A 21,782-nucleotide genomic window follows, 5' to 3' on the forward strand; every position below is an offset into this window, starting at 1 on the left:
GAGGAGGCAGGGGCACCACTGAACACACCCCCAAAATACCCACCACCCCTGGGAGTCCAGCAGGCTAGGCCGGCGTTCGGAGGTGTGAACACCAGGTGCCACTAATTCACATCCCCAATTTCCAATAGCAACAAGGAGCTTAGGGATCCCCACCCCATCTCTGCTAATGAGAATTTTTTCAAAGGGTACGTTTCTGCACCTCCAGCTCCATAGTCTCTCTGGCAGCAGCACGGGGGTGGGGGTGGGGCGCAGTACGCAGACAGGACCTTTGCTTTCCTCGTCTCCGTGGGAATGGGTCTTGGGGTGGGGATGAGGGGGAAACTACAGCAGCTTGGGCCCCACCCCACAGACACTCCACATTCTTGCATCTCCCAAATGGGCACTGCGGCTTTATTTGTGCGCTGTGAGGGGAAGGTGGCCTTCCGCCCTCTTCTTTCCCTGGTGTGTGTGAGTGGGGTTTGGGGGTAGACCGGCCGTGAACGGGGGGACCGTGACTGGGAAGCAGCATTGACTGGAGGGTCCGTGGCCTGCGCATGTGCACCCCGTTTGAGGGAGTGGGGTCAAGGCAAAGGTGGTGATGGGACAGAGCAATTGTTCATTCGAAAGCCTAGAAATCTGAGAGGCACGGGGGTCCAGGTGAAAGGGGGGACACATAGCTCTTGAACAAGGGACCCGGACAGGGGAAAGAGTGTGGCTTCACAAAGGGGAGGGCTGAAGAGAATGAATCTGGGTTACATTCTTCAGGTAAGTTTGTGGTTCCCCTCCTCAAAGCGGGGTCCTCTGTCTGACAAGCCCTTTTTCTCCCCGCCCCGAGGAAGAGGAGAGAGAACCCCAAATGAGAGGCAGTGCTGTGGGCAGGTGGTCTGAAACAGCCTAAGTGATATGACATGATTTTTTTGGGGGGGTGGGTATCTAGTGTTGCTCTTTGTAAACCCTCCATTGCATCAGAGTCCTGGAAGGCTTCAAGGCCAGTGGCCTCCTCTGTATAGAGGAAGCCATGTAGGTGACAATAAATATCAGTAGCGAAGGGACGAGGTGACCCTGTGTTCCTTGTGGTGATGTCACCTAGTGGTCAGAATTAGAAGAAGGTGACATCTTCCCCTTGGTCCATATTACATACCCTTGGGAGATCTGGGTGATGGGGGCAGGAGCGCTAAGCTCGGTGGAAGTCCCCCCGCTGGCCCCCAGTCTTGCTGAGAAGCTTGACATCCCCCACCACGATGTCCCTGCTGGCTGCCTTGCACATGTCATACACGGTGAGGGCGGCGACGGCCGCTGAGGTCAGCGCCTCCATCTCCACTCCCGTGGGGCCCCGGGCCCGGCAGGATGCCCGGATCACCACAGCGTGGCGCGTGCTGTCCAGCTCCAGCTCTACCTGGGCATGGTTCAGGGCCACGTGGTGGCACAGAGGAATCAGCTGGCTGGTTAGCTTGGCTGCCTGGACTCCTGCCAACTGGGCCACCACCAGAGCATCTCCTTTCTTTAGCTGGTTCTGCTGGACAAGTTTGAAGGCCACAGGCCCCAGGAGGACCATGGCAGAGGCCACGGCTACCCGCTCTGTGTCTGGCTTCCCGCCCACATCTACCATAGATGCTCGTCCTGCTGGGTCTACGTGAGTTAGTTGGTCTGAGGTTGAACAGGGTCCCGAGAGGCCGGTAGAAGCCTGGGACCCTGGGCTAAGGCACTTCGAGTTGGTGGCGGAGGCTGTGTGGGAGTTGTAAAGTCTCTGAGGGGAACCAGACCCCCAGCACTGTCGAGGCGGACGGGAGGCCGGAGAGGCCGGGCCTTCTCTCCACCAAGTTGCCCTGTGGTCGGAGAAACTCCCTCTGGGTCTCAGGCTCGGAACATGGAGGGGGTCCCAGATGGAAATGCTCCGACTGGATGGTGGGGAAGCGTGGGCTATCGGAAATAACTCTGAAAGGCAAGAAGGAAAGAGTGACTAAACCCAAAAGTTTGGCGATTCTCCCCCTACAACACCTCTTGACCACAACCCTCTCCCTGTCCTACTGTGAGTTCCCTTTCACACGGGTGAAAGAAGGAAGGACAGAGCTGGGCGTGGTGGCGCACATCTTTGATCACGGCACTCGGGAGGCAGAGGTAGGAGGATCGCCATGAGTTCAAGGCCACCCTGAGACTGCACTGTGAATTCTAGGTCAGCCTGGCATAAAGCGAGATCCTACTTCAAAACAAAACAGAAACAAAGGGCAGAAGCAGAGCAAGAAGAAACCAGATGGGACAGAGGCAGAATGTGAGCGCAGTCCAAGTACGCGATCCGTGGACGATGGCGGCCCGGTGTCACTCCTGGGCTCCCCCCATTTGAACTTTGTTGCAAACGGACCTAAGGTCTCAAGCTTCACCTGGATCAAATGACCTCTCTTAAAACTAGTGAGGCCTCGCTGTCCACGACTAGTCATAATCACCATCATCCTCATGCTTCTCATGGACAAGGAACAGTGGCAATCAATTCATTTATATGTGAGGTGCTAAGCAAATACTCCATCCACTTAAATAATGTAATGTCCCCCAAGGGGCTGGAGAGATGGCTCAAGCACTTAAGGTGCTTGTCCGGAAAACCTGAGGACCTGGGTTCGATTCGCCAGTCCCATGTAAAACCAGATGCACAAGGTGGCGCATGCGTCTGGAGTTTTTTTTTTTTTTTTTGGCAGTGGCTAGAGGCCCTGGTGTGCCCATTCTCTTTCTCACTATCTGCCTCTTTCTCCCTCCCCCCTCTCTTAAATAAATAAATAAATAATACAATATTTTTTTAAATGTCCCTCAAGTCCCCTCAAGCACATTAATGGGTCACATAAAGTGACATACTGGTTCCAAGGTCCAGGGAGGCAAGGACCCTGTCTGTCCAAGAGTGGTCGAGGGACCAACACTGGCCCCCTCTGAGAAATCGCAGGAGGTGGAGAACCTCCCCTCCCTCCCGCCCGTCACCAGCCAGGTTCTGAAATAATGAGATCCACAGATGGCTCACATACACATGGAGGCCACAGGGGTGAGTCTTGGCTCATGGACTCTACACAGTTTAGTCAAGAAATTCTTTAGGAAGCAAATGACCTCCTGACTTCTACCTTGACATCATACTCTGAACTCCACTCTTGTCTGTGCCTCTGGAGGAGGAAAGCCATTATGGAGGAGCCCCCTCTTCTTGTCATGAAGGTGCGTAAGTCCAGATCAAGACCCAGCCAGAGGACCACAGTGCTGGAGACGGGGCGGTGTGTGTGGGGGGGTGATCCTTCCTAATGGCGTACTTCCCCCACCTTCACTCCCCTGCTCGAGGAGCCGGTGCACCGCGGTGGGGGTGCTGGGGCTGTCTCGGGTCCACTACACACCGCTTTGCTCTGGGCCACTGAGCTGATTGGCCTCCGAGCTCTGCAGAACAGAATCCTTCCCTACAGCACCTCCTCTTCTGTAGCCATACAGTTCGGGGGGGAGGGGGAGGGAGCCTCTCTTCTGGGGGTGGCCTGCCCTGCTCCACTGTGGGCACTGAGCAGAGGAATGGAAGCCCTCCCAGCTCCTCCCCAAGGCGGAGCACCGCCTAGGGCTTTGCAAGTAGATTCTTGAAGCATCTCGCAGGCCCTCGTTCCCTGAAGTGAAGGAGCTGGGCAGTTCTCATCTCCTCCCAATAACAACAGGCAGCGCTGTGGGACAGCTGCCTCCACTTGTCCCTGTCCCGGATGCTGGTAACACGGCCCTCGGGGACTGATGGGCTCCACACTGCAGATACCTGTCACTGTGTCCCTGCTGGGTGAGCCAACAGCTGAGAGCTTTGGCCTGGAGCTCCACTGTCAGGGAAGAGCTAACTTAGAGATCAAGAGACCGCAGAACACTCTGCCTGAGACCTCTCGTCTCGGAGAAGGATCGTTTGTTTTTTCAGGGTGCATATGGGGGTGGGGCGCGTGGCAGAGAAGAGAAGACAGGAGTAAGTCTCAGTGGCTAAGAGCACTTGCCATGCAGGCCTGAGGACCCGACCTCTGTCTATCCCCAACACCCATGTAAGTAAGAAGTCTAGCACGGCTATGCACGTGTGTGACCCCAGCGGTGAGTGGGGGAGAGCCCTGGGGCTCGCTGGGCAGCTAGTCCAGCCAAAAGGTGGTGAGCTCCAGGCTCAGCGAGACACCCTCTAGCGAGGCGGTGAGGGTGGCACACCAATCGAGGAAGACGATGCCATCTGTGTGCATGGGGCACGTGTGTCTGCCACACACGTGCAAACAGCACATATTACACGCATGCAAGAAGAAACAGCAGGGACGTAAGAAAAGACAGAGGAAAAGAAATAAGGAACAGCAGAATATGACAGGAGGGGATGCCTCCAGGAAGGGGTCCCACCCCCACAGGACCCCCAAGTGGCAAGGGCACGTGGTTACGTACAGATGGGTCACCCACCGATCAGGATCATGGGCCGGTTCTTCATCTGGGCGATACTGAGCATACCTGGGGGAGGGGGGGAGGGGGAGGGAGGGGCAGGGAGGAGAGCCGGGAGGGAGGGAGGGAGGAGGAGAGTTCAAGTTCACTGAATGCTGGACAGGTGTGGCCCAAGAGCCCTGTGTGCATGCATGCGCTCGTTCACTCGGCCACTGACACTCCCTCCAACAAAAGTCAAAAAAAAAGCCCCCGCATGCACTGTGGTGAGGCTGCCCAGGGCAGAGCCCAGAGAACAATGTGAAGATTCCCAAGGGCCTGGCCCTCCTTCCCAGAGATAATGGGCACAGATAAAGGGGGCCAGGACGGTGGCGCAGCTATCCGAACACTTTAAAACGGGACTTCCAGCCGCCCCCGGTGCAGCCAGTGGAGTGCTAATTTCGCCCGAGGAAAATCACCACCCATCCCCAACCCCCAACATCCTAAGCTCCCGCAGCAGTGGCCCGGACGAAGCCTGGACCCGGCGGTCCCCTCCTAGGCTGCGCCTTCTCACCCGGCCCCCCCGGCCCGCTGCCTCGGTCCTTGCTGCCCCTCACACTCACCGGCATGCTGCCGCTTCTTCCGGCCCACGGCCGCCCCGATGACGTCCAGCAGCTCGTCCTCCGAGGCCCCTGCCCGCAGGTGATCCCGCAGCGACACCTCCGAGCTCCCGAAAAGGCACACCTGCGCGGGGACAAGGACGACCGCTGCCTCCCACTGCGGCCTCCACCCTGGACAGTGAGCCTCTCCTTCCAGGGACCGCCCAGGCTCCCAGCCCAGGCAGGACAGGAGCTCACGCTGTTGCGCTCGGGTGCCTCCCAAATCCAAATCGGGTGTCCTGCCACTGACCCCACCTGTGCCCCTCTGCTCTCCCCCGTGCCCAGAGAGCTCACACAGGAGGTGAGGGGGGAACAGGCTGCTGAGGAGAAGGGACACACTTTGAGGAGAAGGGACACGCACCTTTAGGTTCCCATCGGCCGTGATTCGCAGGCGGTTGCAGGTCCCGCAGAAGTGCTCAGACATGGACGTGATGAAGCTCACCTGGCCCAGGTAGCCGGGGATTTGAAAGGCCTGAGGGAGAAGGGCAGCAGGGGAATGCGGGCGGGCCACTCTGAGCCCATGCCGCCCTGACATCAGGAGCCCACAGGGAGGGCACACCCAGGGCTCCAGCTGTGAGAGGATGCATCAGCCTTCGCCTGGCTTGCCCTGGAGGGAACCTGCTAAGGACACAGACACCTGAGCCATTGTGTCCCTAAGGACACAGACACCTGAGCCATTGTGTCCCGAGGAGGCCACGTGGACGGATGGGACAGCCCTGTCCCCAACCAGCTGCAGAGCCACGGCCTCAGCCCCAACCACTCAAGCCCAGCCTGCCAGTCTGGGCAAGCCAGGGCTGCCCTGAGCGCACCCTCCTGGCTCTGACCTTGGCAGTGCTGGCCTCCACCTCTGGCAGCTTCTCCAGTTCGGGCCACCGCTGCCGGATTGTGTCCAGCATCTCCTTGTAGCTCACCATCTTCTTGAAATTCCACTTGTTGCCTGTGTTTGGTTGGGGTGGCAGACTTGAAGCCCCCCCACCCCCGCCCCACCCAATGGACCAAACTGCATTCACACTTGACTGAGAATGCCCCAGCACCCCTGCCAATCACCCCTGAGCCAGCAGTACCACCTCACTCAGCCCCCAGGTCCCCAAGGCCACTGACCGTCAAAGGGCATGTACTCTATGAACCGCACGTCCAGGGGGAGGTCCTTGGTCAAGGCCACGAAGTCCAGGAGCTCATCCTCATTCAGACCTCGCATCACGACACAGTTCACCTGGCCCAGGACAATGGCTCTGTGAGGAGCGTCCCCACGCGTTCTCTCGTGGGGGGAGGGCGTGGCACCCGCTGAACCCCTTCCTGGGGACCCAGGCCTTGTCTGTTGCTACCCAGCACTCCTGCAGTTGGGACATGCCACGGGGTCACTGCTTTTCTTCCCTTCCTGTCAAGGACGGGGTGGGGCTGGAAGACACTAGCAAAGAGGTGGTGGGAGGCGTCCATCCGCTGCCCTGGCCAGGCTGAGGGTGGACACTGGCCCACGTGTCACAATCCCATCCCTCTCCCTCAGGGTGCGGGACACAGGCGGCGGTCATCGTCAGTGGCAGGCCCTCACCTTCACAGGGCTGTAGCCTAGTTCGATGGCTTTGTGGATGCCCTCCATGACCTTGTGGAAGCCTGCATGTAGGCAGAGAGAACCAAGGATTCAAGACGTACCCCCAACCATCTCCACATTCCTCAGAAAAGCAACAAAGCCACATGGTACAGAACCCAGACACCACCTAGCCAGATGGATGACAAATGTCTTAGGTAGCAGGCCAGGCAGTAAACATTACAGGTTATGCTTTTTTTTCTTCTTTTGACTAAATTCAAAGTATAAACAAGATAGGATTGAGAACACAGATCTATAAGGAATAAAATTTCTTTCAGGGATACCGTTTTACTTAAGTGTGTGTCCCTAAGCATCCGTTGATAACAGATGTTACATCTATGAAAGTCATTCTTGGCTCAAAGGCAATACAAAACACAGGTACTGGGCTGGATCTGGCCTATGGGACACTGAGCTGACCCCTGATTGGGCTGGGCCTTCGCATGGTCTAGGGAAAACAGACCCTGTGGTGGTCTTCACAGCCCACCTGACAGAGGCAGCCCTCTCCCCAGATAGCGTGTTCTCCTGGACAAGCCAGCATCTATCCACTCAGCCCAGGGATGGCTGGGGACTGAGTTCTGCTCTCATCTCTCCCCGGGGAGAAGCCCCAGGCTGGTTTCTCCTTGTGCCCCGCTTACAGCTGCACGCTGGCCCCTCCCACCCCTAGCCTGGGTCCCTGAGGGATGGTGTCTGGTAATGGCTTCCATGGGGTCTTTATAGCGTTCTCGGGTGGCCCCACGAGGAAGGGAAGAGGCAGGAGTGTGCGGTTTTTCCACAAGTGGAGCCAAATCCCCAACTTCTCCCTGGGATGCTGTCCCCTCCAAAGCAGCTCAGGGGACGATGTCCTGATGTCGGGGTGTGCTATCTGGCTTCTGTTTTTTTTTTTTTTTTTTGAGGTAAAGTCTCACTCTAGCTCTGGCTGACCTGGAATTCACCCTGTATTCTCAGGGTGGCCTCGAACTTATGGTGATCCTCCTACCTCTGCCTTCCGAGTGCTGGGATTAAAGGCGTGCGCCACCACGCCCGGCCCCTAGGGATGTGCTGCTATCTTTAGCAAATGACAGGGAAGGAGTCAAGAAGGGGGGGGGGGACTGTGTGGAGGGCGGCTAGGTCCACAGGCAGCCGTTCCATGTCCCACGTTTGAGCACTTGTGGGTTCCCTGCTCATAGGTCCTCAAAGGAAGTCCCTTGGCCCTGTGCTCCGCACACCTCTGCCTCAAGTGTCCGGAGGTTCTCTCCGCAGGGAGTTCTCTCTCCCCGTGGTGCCTCGGCCAGTACCACAAAACCAGCCAAGGACACCCCGTGGGGTCTGGAGTTTTGCTCTGCAGAAGCCTGTAGGGCTAGGCAATGCCTGGGGTACCTTCTGCCCCTCCACAGGAGGAAAAGCCCTTTGTAAGGTGATGGGACTCCGCCAAGCTTCCTCAGCACAAGGAAGAGTGCCAACAGCCAAGCCAGGCATGGCAGCGCCCGCCTTTAATCCCAGCACTGGGGCGGCAGAGGTAGGAGGGTCGCTGTGAGTTCAAGGCCATCCCGAGACTCCATGGTAAATTCTAGGTCAGCCTGGGCTGGAGTGAGTAGAGTGAGACCCAACATCGAAAAACCAAAAGGTGTCAACAGGCAACCACACAACAGGAAGGGGAGGGAAGAGGTCAACTGAGTGGGTGGAGATGGCTGTGGGGAGGAACTGGCTCTCCCTAGCATCCCTGACCTTCCAGAGTCCTCTGCATTGGGTCATCCAATCCCCCCCCCCCAAATCAAAAGGTATGAGGCTCGTGGCCAGGAGCTGGCTTCAGGAGACTGCTGGTCTAGAGTGGCTCTACCTGTCCAGCTGGGCAGTCCCTGAAACCACCGTGCGGGAGGCAGGCATGAGAATGTCTGCTGCCGGACATGAGGGAACGAGGCTTATATCCAGGTGGGCACAGGGTGACCACAGGGCACTCTGTGGACCTCACTTAGTAGTGTACAGCCCCCCCCCCCGCCATCTCCAGGTAATTACACCACCCTAGGTAGCTCACATTTCTTCAGCCCTCAGCTCATATCAGGTGACAAATTTGGGCCAGTGTGCCAGCAAGCACATGGGCTTTAAACCCAACAAGTCTTTTAAACTGCAAATCCCTTCATCCTGGGAAAACCGGAAGGGTGAGGAGGCCACTCTGGCTCATGCCCATGAACCCACAGTCCCCAACCGACAAACGGCCCTTTGGAGAATCATAAGGTGGACAGTGAAGAATCAATGCAGGGGTGTATCTCCAGCCCAGACACCCAGGGGAAGTGACAGGGCACCATGTGGCCCCAAGTGTCCCTGCCGAAGGAGGACCAACCCCGGCCTGCCAGCGGTTACCTTTCCTGCGGACAATGAACTCAAACTTGGCTGGCACCAGGGTGTCCAGGCTGATGTTGATGGCGCTGAGGCCAGCTTGCTGAAGCTTGGGCAGCAGCCGGGCGAGGTTGATGCCGTTGGTGGTGATGCCAATGGTCCTCAGCCCTTCCAGCCGGTGGAGCTGGGCTGCAGAGGTGAGCACAGGACGTTAGACAGACGTTCTGGGAGAGGACGGGAAGACTGGGAGGCAAAAATCTTAGTCCAAATGGATGGAGAGGAAAAGGGGCTCCCTGAGTCCTCTTGTGAGCCAGACTTGTTAGAATACACACTGATAAAAAATAACTAAAAGGGGCTCGAGGGATGGCTTAGCGGTTAAGGTGTTTGCCTGCAAAGCCAAAGGACCCGGGTTCGATTCCCCAGCACCCACGTTAGCCAGATGCACAATGGGGTGCACATGTCCAGAGTTTGTTTGCAGTAGCTGGAAGCCCTGGCACACCCATTCCCTCCCTCTCCATCTCTCTATGTCTTTCTCTGCTAAATAAATAAATATAAATAAACTATATATAAAAAAGCTAAAAGATGATACACTGAGTGTTCACCCTGTGCTGGGTGCACTGCCGAGGGATTTGCACAGGTTACCACATTGACACTCAACGATGATTCTCATTTAGTAGATACAGAAAGAGGGTTCAAGATACTAAGGACTCTGAGACAGGGGAGATGGGTCAGCAGGACCTATGTTCGATACCCAGCACACACCTACAAAAACCAGGGCACGGCTGTGCAGGCCTGTAACCCCAGTGCTGTGAGGGGTGGAGACAAGAGGGTCACTGTGCACGCTGGTCGGTCACTAGTGTGGCCCAAATGTGGGGAGCCCCAGGTTCAGTGAGAGACCCCGTCCCAAGGAGGTGAGAGAAAGAAATCCCTTTCCCTCCTCCGACCTTCACATGCCTGTGGGTGGGGGCACATGCCTCTACACACACTGCATGTACCACACATGCATGCTCACATCAAACAAAAAAATTGAAGAAAAAGAATGGGAGAGAAACGAAGGAAACTTCTTAAAGTTACAAAGCTAGTAGACAGTTGAACTTGACCATGAACCAGGTCCATGTCTTTCTGACCACTGTCCCAGGCTCAGGACAAATTTCTAAAGGTGCCAACGGGCATGCTGCTACTAAGAGGCATGGCTCAGATTCAGCAGAGGCCCCTCTTACACCAAGGACCATCCTGTGGCCCACTCTTAATTCATTCAGTGTCGTGACCACCCAGCAGGTATGTGGCATCGTTCAGAATAAAACCTGCTCCAGCACCTTGGGAGGTTTCATGCCAATTAATAATAGATGAGATAGAGAAGTCAAAAGCAAACATTCAATAGTGCCCGTCTATAATCCCACCTACTTGCTAAGGCAAGAAGATCCAAAGTTCAAGGCCAGTCTGGCTGGCTTGGCAAGACCTTATCTCAAAATAAAAATTAAAAAGGGGCTGAGACAGCCTGAGGTATGACTCGGTGGCAGAGCACATGCATACCATTCATGAGGTCCGGGGTCCCATCCCTGGCACAGCCAAAAAATCAAGCAACATCTGTCAAGTCAGAGGATGTGGCTCAGTTGGCAGGGCGTTTGCCTGGCACATAGGAAGCAGCCCTGGGTTTGGTCGTCGGCACCGCATCAACTAGGCATGGCGGTGAATGCCTGTGACCCCGGGATTTGGGAGGTGGAGGCAGGAACATCACAGTTCCTGTATCTTTGTAGCCAATGTATCTTTGGCTACCTAGTGAGTTTGAGGCCAGCCTGGGATAATGAGACCTTGTCTCTAAATAAATCAACAAGGCTGAGGATATAGTTCAGTGGTAGAACTTTCAGCTGCCTAGCAGGCGTAAGGCCCTGGGTTTCGATCCCTAGTACCCAATAACCCAAAACAAACCCTAAAATGACAACAACAAAATCGTGGAACCGATTAGCGGTTCCAGAATGACGTAAGCGTCCGGAATCAAATCCGCAGACGAACGGGGCCGAGCGCTGGGGCCGAGGCTGTCACACAGAACGCAGGTCAGTGATCTCGGTCCAGCAGTCTTGTTAACAGTCTTCCCGGCAACGGTTCCATTCTGCAAAAGCGGCCACTGGTCGCCGGGCGGATGAGTGGGCATGGCGGTGTGCCAATAAAACTTTATTAACACACACTTGACTTTGGGTTTTATAGATATTTTATGTGGTAGAAAACATTATCCCTTTTAATGTTCTCCTCAGGGAGTCACAGAGAAAACAGATGGTGACCCAGATCTGACTCATGGGCTGCCAGCCTTTGGGGAGTGGTGAGATTGAACACCCAGGTACCCTTTCAGCAGACAGTCAAGGCAGGCCTTGCTGAGGTGATGACATTTGAGCAGAGACCCAGAGGTCCCTGGCAAAGGGGACAGGAAGTGGAAAAAGCCTGGCTACGTGAAGGATCTTGAGCTCATGAGGAAGGATGAGGCAGAGTGACGGGTGAGAGGGTCACAGATGGCAGGGACCTGCCTGGTCAGGTCTTTGATCTCACTGTGACATCAAGCCACTGTGACCTGGCACTAATCAGCCTTGAGACCATGGGCAAGCAGAACGTTTCTGTCACCAACACTTAAAAAAAAATTTATTTATTTGAGAGAGAGAAAAAGAGAAGCAGATACAGAGAGAGAGAATGGATACACCAGGCCCTCCTGCCACTGTAAACAAACTCCAGACGCACGTGCCAACCTGCGCATCTGGCATCATGTGGGTACTGAGCAACTGAACCTGGGTCCTTTGGCTTTGTAGGCCAGTGCCTTAACTGCTAAGCCATCTCTCCAGCCTGACCATCACTTTTTATCACCATGGGAATAATAAATGGCATCTGTCTCAGGGGATGCTGCAGGACATAGCAACCTTCATGTCTGCCTGAGTGACAGCTGTCAATCAAGCACTAGCATGGGAGGGGGGGGGGCTGGAGGAGCTGGTGACATTGGTCCAACTCACCCACAATGTCTACCACGTCCGGCCGGATGAGCGGCTCTCCGCCTGTGAGCCGGATCTTGTCCACGCCTTCCCTCACAAAGAGCCGGGCGAGGGTCAGGATCTCTTCGGTGGTGAGCAGGTCAGCCTTGGGGGTCAGGGAGACACCCTCTTCAGGCATGCAATACTGGCCTTAGGGAAGGGGGGAGGAGGGAGGAGGAGGAGGGAGGAAATGAGCATGGGAAACAGGCTTGGACATTCCTGCTCCCCAACTGATGAACGGAGGCCCTGAACCACAGCAGGTTATACGTTTTATTCTTTCCATGTGTGCATGTACCGTGTGCGCATGTTCTGTGTGTGTGGGTTCATGCGAAGACCAGAGATCATCATCTAGGATCTTACTCAGCTAGCGTCCATCTTACTCTTTGAGACAGGCTTCCTTGCTGAGCCTAGAGCTCACTGATTCAGTTAGACCAGACGGCCAGTGAGACCAAGGGATTCTCTGTCTCCACATCCACAGTTCTTGGATTGCAGGCAAATACCACCACGCTTGGCATTTGATGTGGGCACTGGAGATTCAAACTCAGGTCCTCACGCTGACAGAGCAAGCTTTCTCCCCACTGATCATTTCCAAACCAGCCCCACAATATAACTGGAGGACTCAGAGTGTGAAGAGATCTCATGAGCTCAAGATCACTTGGGCTTCTCTCATCTGAGATGTTGACGCCCTCCCTTGAATCTGGCCTTGCCATCCCTCCATCCGGGGGCTGAGGCGAGGGGACAAAGATGCCAAAATACGTCAAGAACAGAGCCTGTCTTGGGGCAGGGCGATGCCAGAGATGCTGCCCCCCCTCAACTGAGGGGCGGCAGGGCAAGGCCTGCCCACAAAGGCCAGGGCCCTGGGCTAGTTTCTGATGGCACTGTCATGCTATGGCAAAGTCCCCTCTGCTGGGCACACTATGAGGTAAAAGCAGTGACAGCACCTGGTCAACACGGCCCTTTCTTATAGCAAGGGATGTCCTCAACTCCATCCCCCACACGGGTTTTCATCAGCCCCAGTTCACAGGCTGGGAAGCCGAGGGGTCCTTGCTCAGGATGAGTGGTGGAATGGGGCAAACACATGGACTGTGGAGGTGGGGGGTGCATTTCCCTACCACCCCTTCCTATAGCTTTATCAAATGTCAGGGTGAGAGCTGTTAGAGAGTCAAAGTCAAATTAGTGTCTAAAATTGGACTCCTGAGACAAGAGGTGAGAACCGTGTTTGGTTAAACATTTACCATACACACACATACACGTTTACTGACTCATGAGGTAAGATTTCCTACTGTAAAATCCATCAGGAGGGTGAGTGCGTAAGAAAAGGCAGGAAGTGGGGTCGGGAGGCAAAGATCTTGAAGGGTAAGAGGCGGACCATTGGGGAAGTCACCCCAGCACTGGACCCCCCAGGATTGAGCAATGGGCGCTGTGTGTCAGCCTGGCCCTCACTGATTTGCCACGGGCCTGGGGCACTGAGATGGCTGACAGTGTTGACCACAGTGCTGTATACATCACACACATTTTCTATGCCCACTCCCCGACCGGTGACCACGTGCTGGACTTTAGAAACTGAAGGGAAACAGTTGTGATGGTGTGTTTCCTGCCTCCTCGCTCTGCGCTAAGCATGACTAGCTCTGCTTCCTGACTAGCCTGAAACTGCAAGCTGAAATAAACCCTACCTGCTCACGTAATTGGTCACACTGATGAAAAAGTAACTAGTACAGGAGCCCAGAAGAGGCTCAGGATTCAATCTTATTCTTTTGTTTTTATTTGAGAAAGGGAAACAGAGGGAGAGAGAAAGGGCCTCCAGCTGTTGCAAACAAACTCCAGACGCCATGTTTCTCCTTGTGCAGCTGGCTTGCGTGGGTCCTGGGGAACTGAACCCGGGTCCTTTGGCTTTGCAGGCAAGCACCTTAACCGCTAAGCCATTCCTCCAGCCCTCTATCTTCTTTGTAAACCCTTTTGCAATTCTGCTCTCAAATCTAATCCTAAAGGAGACCTAGCTTGCAGAATCCTGGTAGTAACCTTGAACCCTGTGTCCTTTCTGAGCGTGGCAAGCAAAGTGGGGCTAGAAGGTGGGAGAGGGGCATCTGTGGGCACGGGGAGACCCCACACGCTTTGGCAGAGGAGGAGAAGCCCAAGGCGGGCCCAGAAGGGAGACTCACATCGCAGGTTGCACTTTTCCGTGAGGGAGATGCGCAGGTAGCTGTGCCGTCGGCCAAAGCCATCAGTCAGGAAGGCCGAGAAGGGGGCGGCGTGGTCCCGGAGGAACCGGAGCCTTGGGGACAGCTCCTGCGAGGACAGGGACAGGGAGGAGGCATGGGACCCTGCTCTGGGCTGGGGACCACATGCCAGGAGACCCACCCGTGGAGAACAAAGGAGGGGGCCTGGAGACGGAGTGCTCCTCCCACAGCCTGCCCGTCGCCTCCTGTCTGGGTGTCTGCTGGAGCTGGGCCCGTCCTTCTCACAGACGGACTCAGGGGAAGACACCGACCTCCAAGGCAAGCAGGTGACCCAGACATCATCTCCAGAGAATCTAGCTCAGCCTGGGTGTTTGGGACCTTTGGCTGGGCAGCAAGGTGGAGGCGGGGAAGGCGGGTGAGAACTCTAGATTCTTCTTTATTCAGTTATTATTACTCCTATTATATTTCTTGGCCCAACCCAGCGCTGGAAGGATTAGACAGCCATTGTGGCGACCTAGGAGTGCCGGTTTCTGGCCTTTCTGTACCTTCTTTTCCCTCATCAGCTATACTGGCGATCTAATCATTTATGAAGCACCCCAGGCTCCAGCTCTTCACACGCCAAGAGGCACTCCGCACCCTGATGTCACATGACCATGTGAGGGAGGAGCCAAAACAAATCCAGGAATTAACAGGCCAGAAGAACGAGGTGCATGACTCAGCAGAAAGGTGCAGGCAGCCTGGCCGGGGAGTAATGGGGGGAGTGTGAGGCCAGATTCGCACCATGACTCGGCCTCCTGGACACACACACACACACACACACACACACACACAGTGCCCATGCAAACCCATCACATACTTTCTGGCCAGGCAAATTCAAACATACATACACCATACACACACACACTCCCCTCTTCTGACCACACAAATTCATCTCAAACACACACCCGCTGATGTGAGCTCATCACACACACGTGTACACGCATAGTGACCATGCAAAAATCATCACGCACATATACATACACATATGGTGGCTATGCAAATGCATAGAACCCACATACATATATAAGCCATGCAAACTTCACACTTCACACACACACATACACACACAATGGCTATACAAACTCATCACATACACGCACATATATGTGGGCTGTGCAAACCTGTCTCTCTCTCGCTCTTTCACACACACACAATTTGGTGGCCATGCAGACTCATGACTTGGATAGAACAAGGCTTATGGCTCCTCTCTTCTCCTCCAGCAATGCTTGTCTTCCTACTTCTGTTTGTCTTTCTTTCCCTTTCCCTTTGATCTCCTGGAGAGGGGGGAGAAAATATTCTCATCCATCACAGGTTCCCAGAATTCAGAAGGAACAACCAGGGCCGACGGTGAAGCCTCTCATTCCCCATGGGCTGGGACATGTCAAAGCTAGTGGAAAGCTCCCAGTGGCTCCCAGTGCCAGGGCCTGTGGCTGCACCACGTGGATCCCTCAGAGGGAAATCGTCCTTCCTGGCTCAGCAGCCCCTGCGTTCTGCTGAAGCCTCACTGTCAGTGAACAGAAGACCTCACCTAGCTCGCTCGTCAGGGAAGTGTGCGTGCAAAGCTCAGTTGTACCGAGTCACTTCCAGGCTGCTTGCTGCCAAATGGTATCACCTGGTGCAAAGTTCTCCATCCTGGCACACCATCAGACTCGCTTTCAACTTCTAGGAAAGCTGGAGGACAGAGCTCTGTCCAAGAGAAACTCTTTTCAATACCTCAGCTTCCCACTATACAGCCAGGGTGGAAGGCAGTGACCCGACAGAGTTGAGAACAGGCGTTGGGAAAGGTAAACCTTGACTACAAGCCAGTTTTAGCATCGAGCAAGCAGCCTGAATCCAGTTTCCTCCTCCTCTTCTTCTTCTTTTAAAAATATTTTTATGAGAAAGAAAAAGAGAGAGGAAGGAAGGAAGGAAGAGAATGGGTGCACCAGGGTCTCTAGCCACTACAAAACATGTGCATCTGGCTTATGTGGGTTCTGAGGAATTGAACTTGGGTCCTTAGACTTCACAGGCAAGCACCTTAACCACTAAGCCATCTCTCTAGCCCCAGTTTCCTCTTCTATAAAGTAGAAACTATATTCCTATTTAAGACACTGAAGGTGTTCTGGACGCTGCCATTTTTTTTTTATTGTAACTCCTACTTACATGAAATCAGCCATTACAGATATTTATGGAGGACCACGGGGGACTGTGTGCTGTGACCAGCTTTCTCACTTTCTGTTAAAATTCCAAGCCTTGGACAAAGTAATAAAAGCACCCAAGGCCACAACCTCCATGTCTGGAGGTTGATTGCAGTGGCAGGAGGCCCTGATGCATCAATTCTCCCTCTGATTCTTTATCTCACTCACTCTTGCCTCTTGCATTAAAAAAAAAAAAAGCCAGTCTGTTGGTCTTGCCTCAAACAAAAGAGGCTAGCCAGGCATGGTGGCTCACACCTTAAATCCCAGCACGTGGCAGGCAGAGGTAGGAGGACTGCTGTGAGTTCAAGACCACCCTGAGACTACAGAGTGAATTCCAGGTCAGCCTGGGCTAGAGCAAGACCTTACCTCAAAAAAACAAAGGAAAAAAAAAGCTATAAACGTACCCATTATATTTGTAGATGACAATGTATATTCGAATGCAAAAAGGCTGGACAGCCCTTGCAGAGTCAGGGGAGACAGAGAGCCAATTCCAAACTTACACATCACTGGTCCTGACATATCTTCTATTGGGATGGCTTATGCCTGGGATTTCTCAAAATTTACCTTTACTGGGGCTAGGGAGATGGCTAAAGATGCCAAGTTTTGCCACATAAGCAAGAAGACCTGAGTTATGTGGCCCAGCACCCACATAAAATTCTGGGTATAGTGGGAGATGTCTATAATCCCAGTGCTAGGGAGATGGACGCAGAAGGGTCCCTAGGCCTTATTGGATGGCTAGCTCTAGGTTCAATGTGAGAGACCCTGTGAAAAGATAGAGACTAGAGAGATGGCTTAGTGGTTAAGGCGCTTGCGTGCAAAGCCTAAGGACCCATGTTTGACTCTTCAGATCCCACATAAGCCAGACGCACAAAGGTGAGGCAAGCACAAGGTCACACATGCCCACTAGGTGGCACAAACGTCTGGAGTTCGATTGCAGTGGCTGAGGCCCTGGTGCGCCAATTCTCTCTTTCTCTCTCTCATCTCTCTAAAAATAAATAAATAAGGTGGAGAGCGACAGAGGAAGACATCCAATGTTGACCTCTGGTTTCCACATGGATGTACACACTTGCACATTCATATGCATACAGATACTGTACACACATGCACTCGGACGCATGCATGCTCTCACACACACACATGCACACGTGGCTCAGATGCCCTCGCCTCCATTTCTCCCCTAAATGTGGGGTCTTCACACTGTTACCAAAGTGGGTTCCATCTACGTTGAACAAAAGCTGAAGGAACCGACAGAGCTCCCGTGATCACTGAGAGATGGGATGTTTCAGAATCGTAGCCAAGTTACCCTGGGCTACCTGTATGCCCTCAGTAGCCATGTATTGCCCACCTCTGTGTCGGACACAACATCCACGTGACTATCCATCGAGCAGGTGAAAGCATTCTGGAATGTACCACCAGACCCCCAGCTGCCATCACCCCAAAGCCGGAGAGTGAAATAACATCTGATGACTACAGCGAAGGTTTCCTGCCTTGCTGTAAGTGGCCTAGCTGATGTCTCCACCAGTGCATCTGAAAAGCACCTTGGCTTATGACGTTTTGTTCTGTAACTAGAAAACCTTCATGGAATTATTAATATGTTGGAACATGAAATCCGGGGTAACCCGAACCTCTGTTTTCCCAGGCCATGACCACTTACATCTGGCTCCAGTATAAACACACTTTTATGTCCTCTGAGGTGAGAGCTGTGTGCCTAGGGACGGTTCACCCCCCTGCGACAGTGAAGCTGAGGAGACGGAAAGACCGGTCGTCCAGAAGAGGACCCCTGCAGCTCTCCCCATCCTGTCTTCTCCCCACCCACTTACTACCTGTATGATCACTTGCCACCCTTTGGTCTTTCCTGGAACCCTGAACACCTGAGCATCTTTGCCTTGCCCAGCGTCACCCTGACTCTGGCCACAGGCAGGAGGCTCAAGGTCTCAGACCAGACCCTTGTTGCCCCAACAAAGCCTGCTTGGAGCTCCAGAGGGAGGAAGGGGCACACTTAGTCTGGGCTAATCGGAAAATGCCCGAGCCACCTCGATCCCAGCGGCGGCTTGCTTCTGACCCCCACACCATTACGTCCCCTTTGCACCTGAGGCAACTGTCCACGTGCATGCTCCATTGGTTGCAAGGAACAGCAATCACCTCAAACATTAACAGCTCAGCACCTCCATGCACACCAGCTCTTACACTCCATTACCCCCGACAATGGAGACACTGTCACTCCCATCCCATAGGCCGCAAAACCAAGGGTCTGCGAAGAAGGGAATTGTTGACACACAATTGTTCTCACACATCTAATAAGGTGTCAGGCTGATTCAAAGCCCTCATGCTGCCCTGAATCCCTCCCTTCTATACCATGCATGCCCTGGCTATGCAAAGCAAAGCACCCTTAGGTGGCCTGCGCAGATGTCCAGGGTCAAGTTCTCTCCCTGGACGGTGAAGTTCTGTTGTCAACTTGAACTGATCAGGAATCCACAGACATTTCTCTTGGGTGGGTGTCTGAAGTTGCTTCCAGGAAGGACTGACTGGAGGAGGAAGTCCTTCCTCCACAGTGAGCCCTTCCCCTAGAGTGGGCCATCCTCCTGGAGCACCGTTTACGAAAGGAAGCTCTGCGTAAAAGAGCCCCTTCCTTCCACCTAGCTGCCATTGCTGCTTGCTGGTGTTTTCACATGTTCAAGCATCTGTCCTGCTCGGCTAGCCTTCCTGGGCATTGGAACCAAGTTTCCTCAGCCTTCCAGCGTGGACTGAACACCAGTGGCTCTCCAGGAAGCCTTCAGGCCCTTCAGTGCTGGACTGGGGCTGCTGAGGCATCCATCCAGCCACGCGGACCGAGCAGCTACTGGGTTCCTTGACTGTCAAACCTGAGGACTGCTACTGTTGGACTGCCCTAAGCTAACCCAATACATTCCCTTTAATGTAACTCATTGTATAGGTTCTGTTCTTCTAGAGCCACCTAACACACTCCCCAGCAGAGATCTGAGAATACTTCGCTCACTAGGTTCACTGTGAGACTGTGAAAGCACAGGAAGTCACTGAGTGCAGACCCTCTCATGAAAGGCACAAGGTAACTTATTCCTTAAAGATCTTTCAGCCATCCTTACTTTCCTCAGAGTTCAAGGACACTGCAAAGCCCTGTTAACAATGGACCTGCTTATCTGAGGGTCTCGGTGGGGGCAGAGGTGTGCAGATGGCAAGTCTGGCAGAAGCCCACCCTCACCCTGAGCAAGATGGAAGGGTCACCCGGTGTCATTCAAAGCCCCAGGCCCTGGGAGACAGGAAAAGAACGATGTGGGTCTAGGAAAGAGAACTGACCAAAGGAAAAGAAACTGTCTTTTCCTGCAAATGTTTCCCTAAGCACATGGGCGAAAGGTCGAACTTCAAACTTGTTTTGACAGGAAGCGCTGGCAGGGTGCACTGTCAAGAGGGATTCCACCTAATGCTCTCAAGAGGAGCAGAAACTTAAGTCCTAACCGGGAGGGAGGTCTGGTCCTGCACGGTCCCATCCTAAAACGAGGCCGAGCCCCCTCGAGGGAAACAAAGATGAAACACAGGACAGGTCACAGAGCCCGGCGACTACAAAGTGCTAAGTGACCGTGGGTGGATGGCGCTCAGCTGATGTTTTGGGTTGGAATCACACTCTGACACCTCCACTCCCTGGGGGAGGAGGGGGGAGGGCAGGGAACCGGCCAGGAGATGGGTGGGAGGCAGGACTGATGGGTAACTAGTGAAATACCTCCCTTGATCCGAAGTCCTCCTCCCTGGTACCCCTCCTTCCCCCCCCTTCCACCCCCATGTCCTGCAAGGGCGGAGATTTGCAAGGAGGTGGCGCGGTGGGGGATAGGAGTGCTCCAAGGGAAACTCAGGGAAGTCCGTCCCACCCAAGCAGCCCACCTGCAGAGCACCAGGGGTCCCTCCCAGAAGTGGCCATCTGGACACACCGGGGCGTTTCTAATGGGGCACGGGAAGGAAGGGCAGGGAGCAGTGGCACGCGTGGGCCTCCCTCCGGGTCAGGGCCGGGTGGGCTCACCTCCGAGGCGGGTCGCGAGGCTCCCCCGGGGCGGAGCTGAGTCACCGGAGCTCCCGAGCTGCAGCCCCGGGTGCTGGACTTCAGGAGCTGCCGCAACATCCGGGTCACCGGCCACGCCGCCATGGAGCCGGCCCGCACGGAGCCCTGGACGGGTGGCTCGATCTCCCGAGCACGCTAGCCTGGAGCTCGCCAGGGTCAAGCCGGCGAGGGCGGGCGGGGCGGGGGCGGTGCCCAGGCGGCCAATCAGCGAGGGCAGCGCGCCGCGCGGGATTCTGGGAGTTGTAGTCCGCTCACTCTGACCTTTTCAGAGGCTGGATGCATGGTCTAAGCGCAGAGGGATTATTATTATTATTTTCTTCTCCTGCCTTCCTGGGTCTAGAACTTTTAACTCTGTAGTCAGGGCTGGAGAAAGGTCAGGCGAATGAGGCCCTGCCCTGGATGCCCCTTGGATTGAAAGGGGTGCCAAGAAAAATGTAGTCAAGATACTGCTTTTTTTTTTTTCTGTTTGTTGTTCTAAATTGATTTTTCAGTGGGTTTTACTGTAGCGTTTTCACACATCAAATAATATTTCAAAAAAAAATTAACAATAACACACATGAAATACCAAACTTTTATATGAAAAACAATATCAACAATACTCCACTTATTTCACCCTACTCCAGACCCTATGTTAAGACACACTTCTCATTAGTGGTGCGTGGTGGCGCACGCCTTTAATCCCAGCACTCGGGAGGCAGAGGTAGGAGGATCGCTAAGAGTTCGAGGCCAACCTGAGACTACATAGTGAATTCCAGGTCAGCCTGGGCTAGAGTGAGAACCTACCTGGAAACAACAGCAACAGAAAGATATACTTCTCCAATAATTGTGTCCCCAAACTGCTTTAACAAACGGATTTTCTCATTTAAAACAGAATAAATGGGGCTGGAGAGGTGGCTCAGGGGTTAAAGGCGCTTGCTTATAAAATCTGACTGCCTGGGTTTGATTCCCCATTACTCAGGTAAAGCCAGATGCACAAAGTGGCACATGCACTTGGAGTTCATTTGTTTCCCTTCCTCTCTATCTCTACCATCTCTATCTCTGGCAAAATAGAGAGAACGGGCATGCCAGGGCCTCTAGCCACTGTAAATAAAGGAACTCCAGATGCATGTGCCACCATGTGCATCTGGCTTATGTAGGTTCTGGGGAATTGAATTTGGGTCCTTAGGTTTTGCAAGCAAGTACCTTAACCACTAAGACATCTCTCCAGACACCCCTCCATGCACTAATTATAGAAACTTTAACCAGACAATTGGCCTTGTAGAATGTTTAACATGGGTTTTTATTTTTCCTCCTGAGAATGTCTGCTCACAACTCACAACTCTTAGGGCCATGCAATTACAAGTAGCTAACAATGACCAGAGCAGAGTGGCTGCCAGTTGTATGACAGAGAGTTTGAAGTATGGCTTAT

The 21,782-nt window shown here is 54.0% G+C and overlaps 1 protein-coding gene across 3 annotated transcripts; it reads right to left on the reverse strand.

Moving 5' to 3' along the window:
• Positions 1-362: 362 nt before the first annotated feature.
• Mocs1 (molybdenum cofactor synthesis 1) lies at positions 363-20,488 on the reverse strand. 3 transcript variants are annotated; one of them, XM_004649523.2, is made up of 11 exons: positions 20,336-20,488; positions 14,075-14,201; positions 11,898-12,065; positions 8,929-9,093; positions 6,556-6,617; positions 6,108-6,219; positions 5,831-5,943; positions 5,368-5,478; positions 4,971-5,091; positions 4,393-4,440; positions 363-1,914 (listed from the first exon to the last, which is right to left on the reverse strand). In XM_004649523.2, the coding sequence occupies exons 1-11, from the start codon at positions 20,456-20,458 to the stop codon at positions 1,154-1,156; spliced, it is 1,911 nt and encodes a 636-aa protein (XP_004649580.2). In that variant the 5' UTR covers positions 20,459-20,488; the 3' UTR covers positions 363-1,153. The 3 variants fall into 3 exon arrangements, with proteins under 3 accessions (XP_004649580.2, XP_045013484.1, XP_045013486.1); XM_045157549.1 differs by having other exon boundaries at positions 11,898-12,021; positions 20,336-20,473; XM_045157551.1 differs by having other exon boundaries at positions 1,777-1,914; positions 4,378-4,440.
• Positions 20,489-21,782: the final 1,294 nt, after the last annotated feature.

This window comes from Jaculus jaculus, chromosome 8, assembly GCF_020740685.1.
Source record: "Jaculus jaculus isolate mJacJac1 chromosome 8, mJacJac1.mat.Y.cur, whole genome shotgun sequence".
Classification (NCBI taxonomy): Eukaryota; Metazoa; Chordata; class Mammalia; order Rodentia; family Dipodidae; genus Jaculus; species Jaculus jaculus.

Bases quoted from the DNA above. Each gene is read 5' to 3' on its own strand.
- Mocs1 (XM_004649523.2), bottom strand. From the start codon at position 20,458: ATGGCGGCGTGGCCGGTGACCCGGATGTTGCGGCAGCTCCTGAAGTCC. The intron at 12,066-14,074 runs GTGAGTCTCCCT...CCCTTCCCTAAG, and splicing joins GGAAAAGTGCAACCTGCGAT to GCCAGTATTGCATGCCTGAA. The intron at 5,944-6,107 runs GTCAGTGGCCTT...AACCAAACACAG, and splicing joins AGAGTACATGCCCTTTGACG to GCAACAAGTGGAATTTCAAG.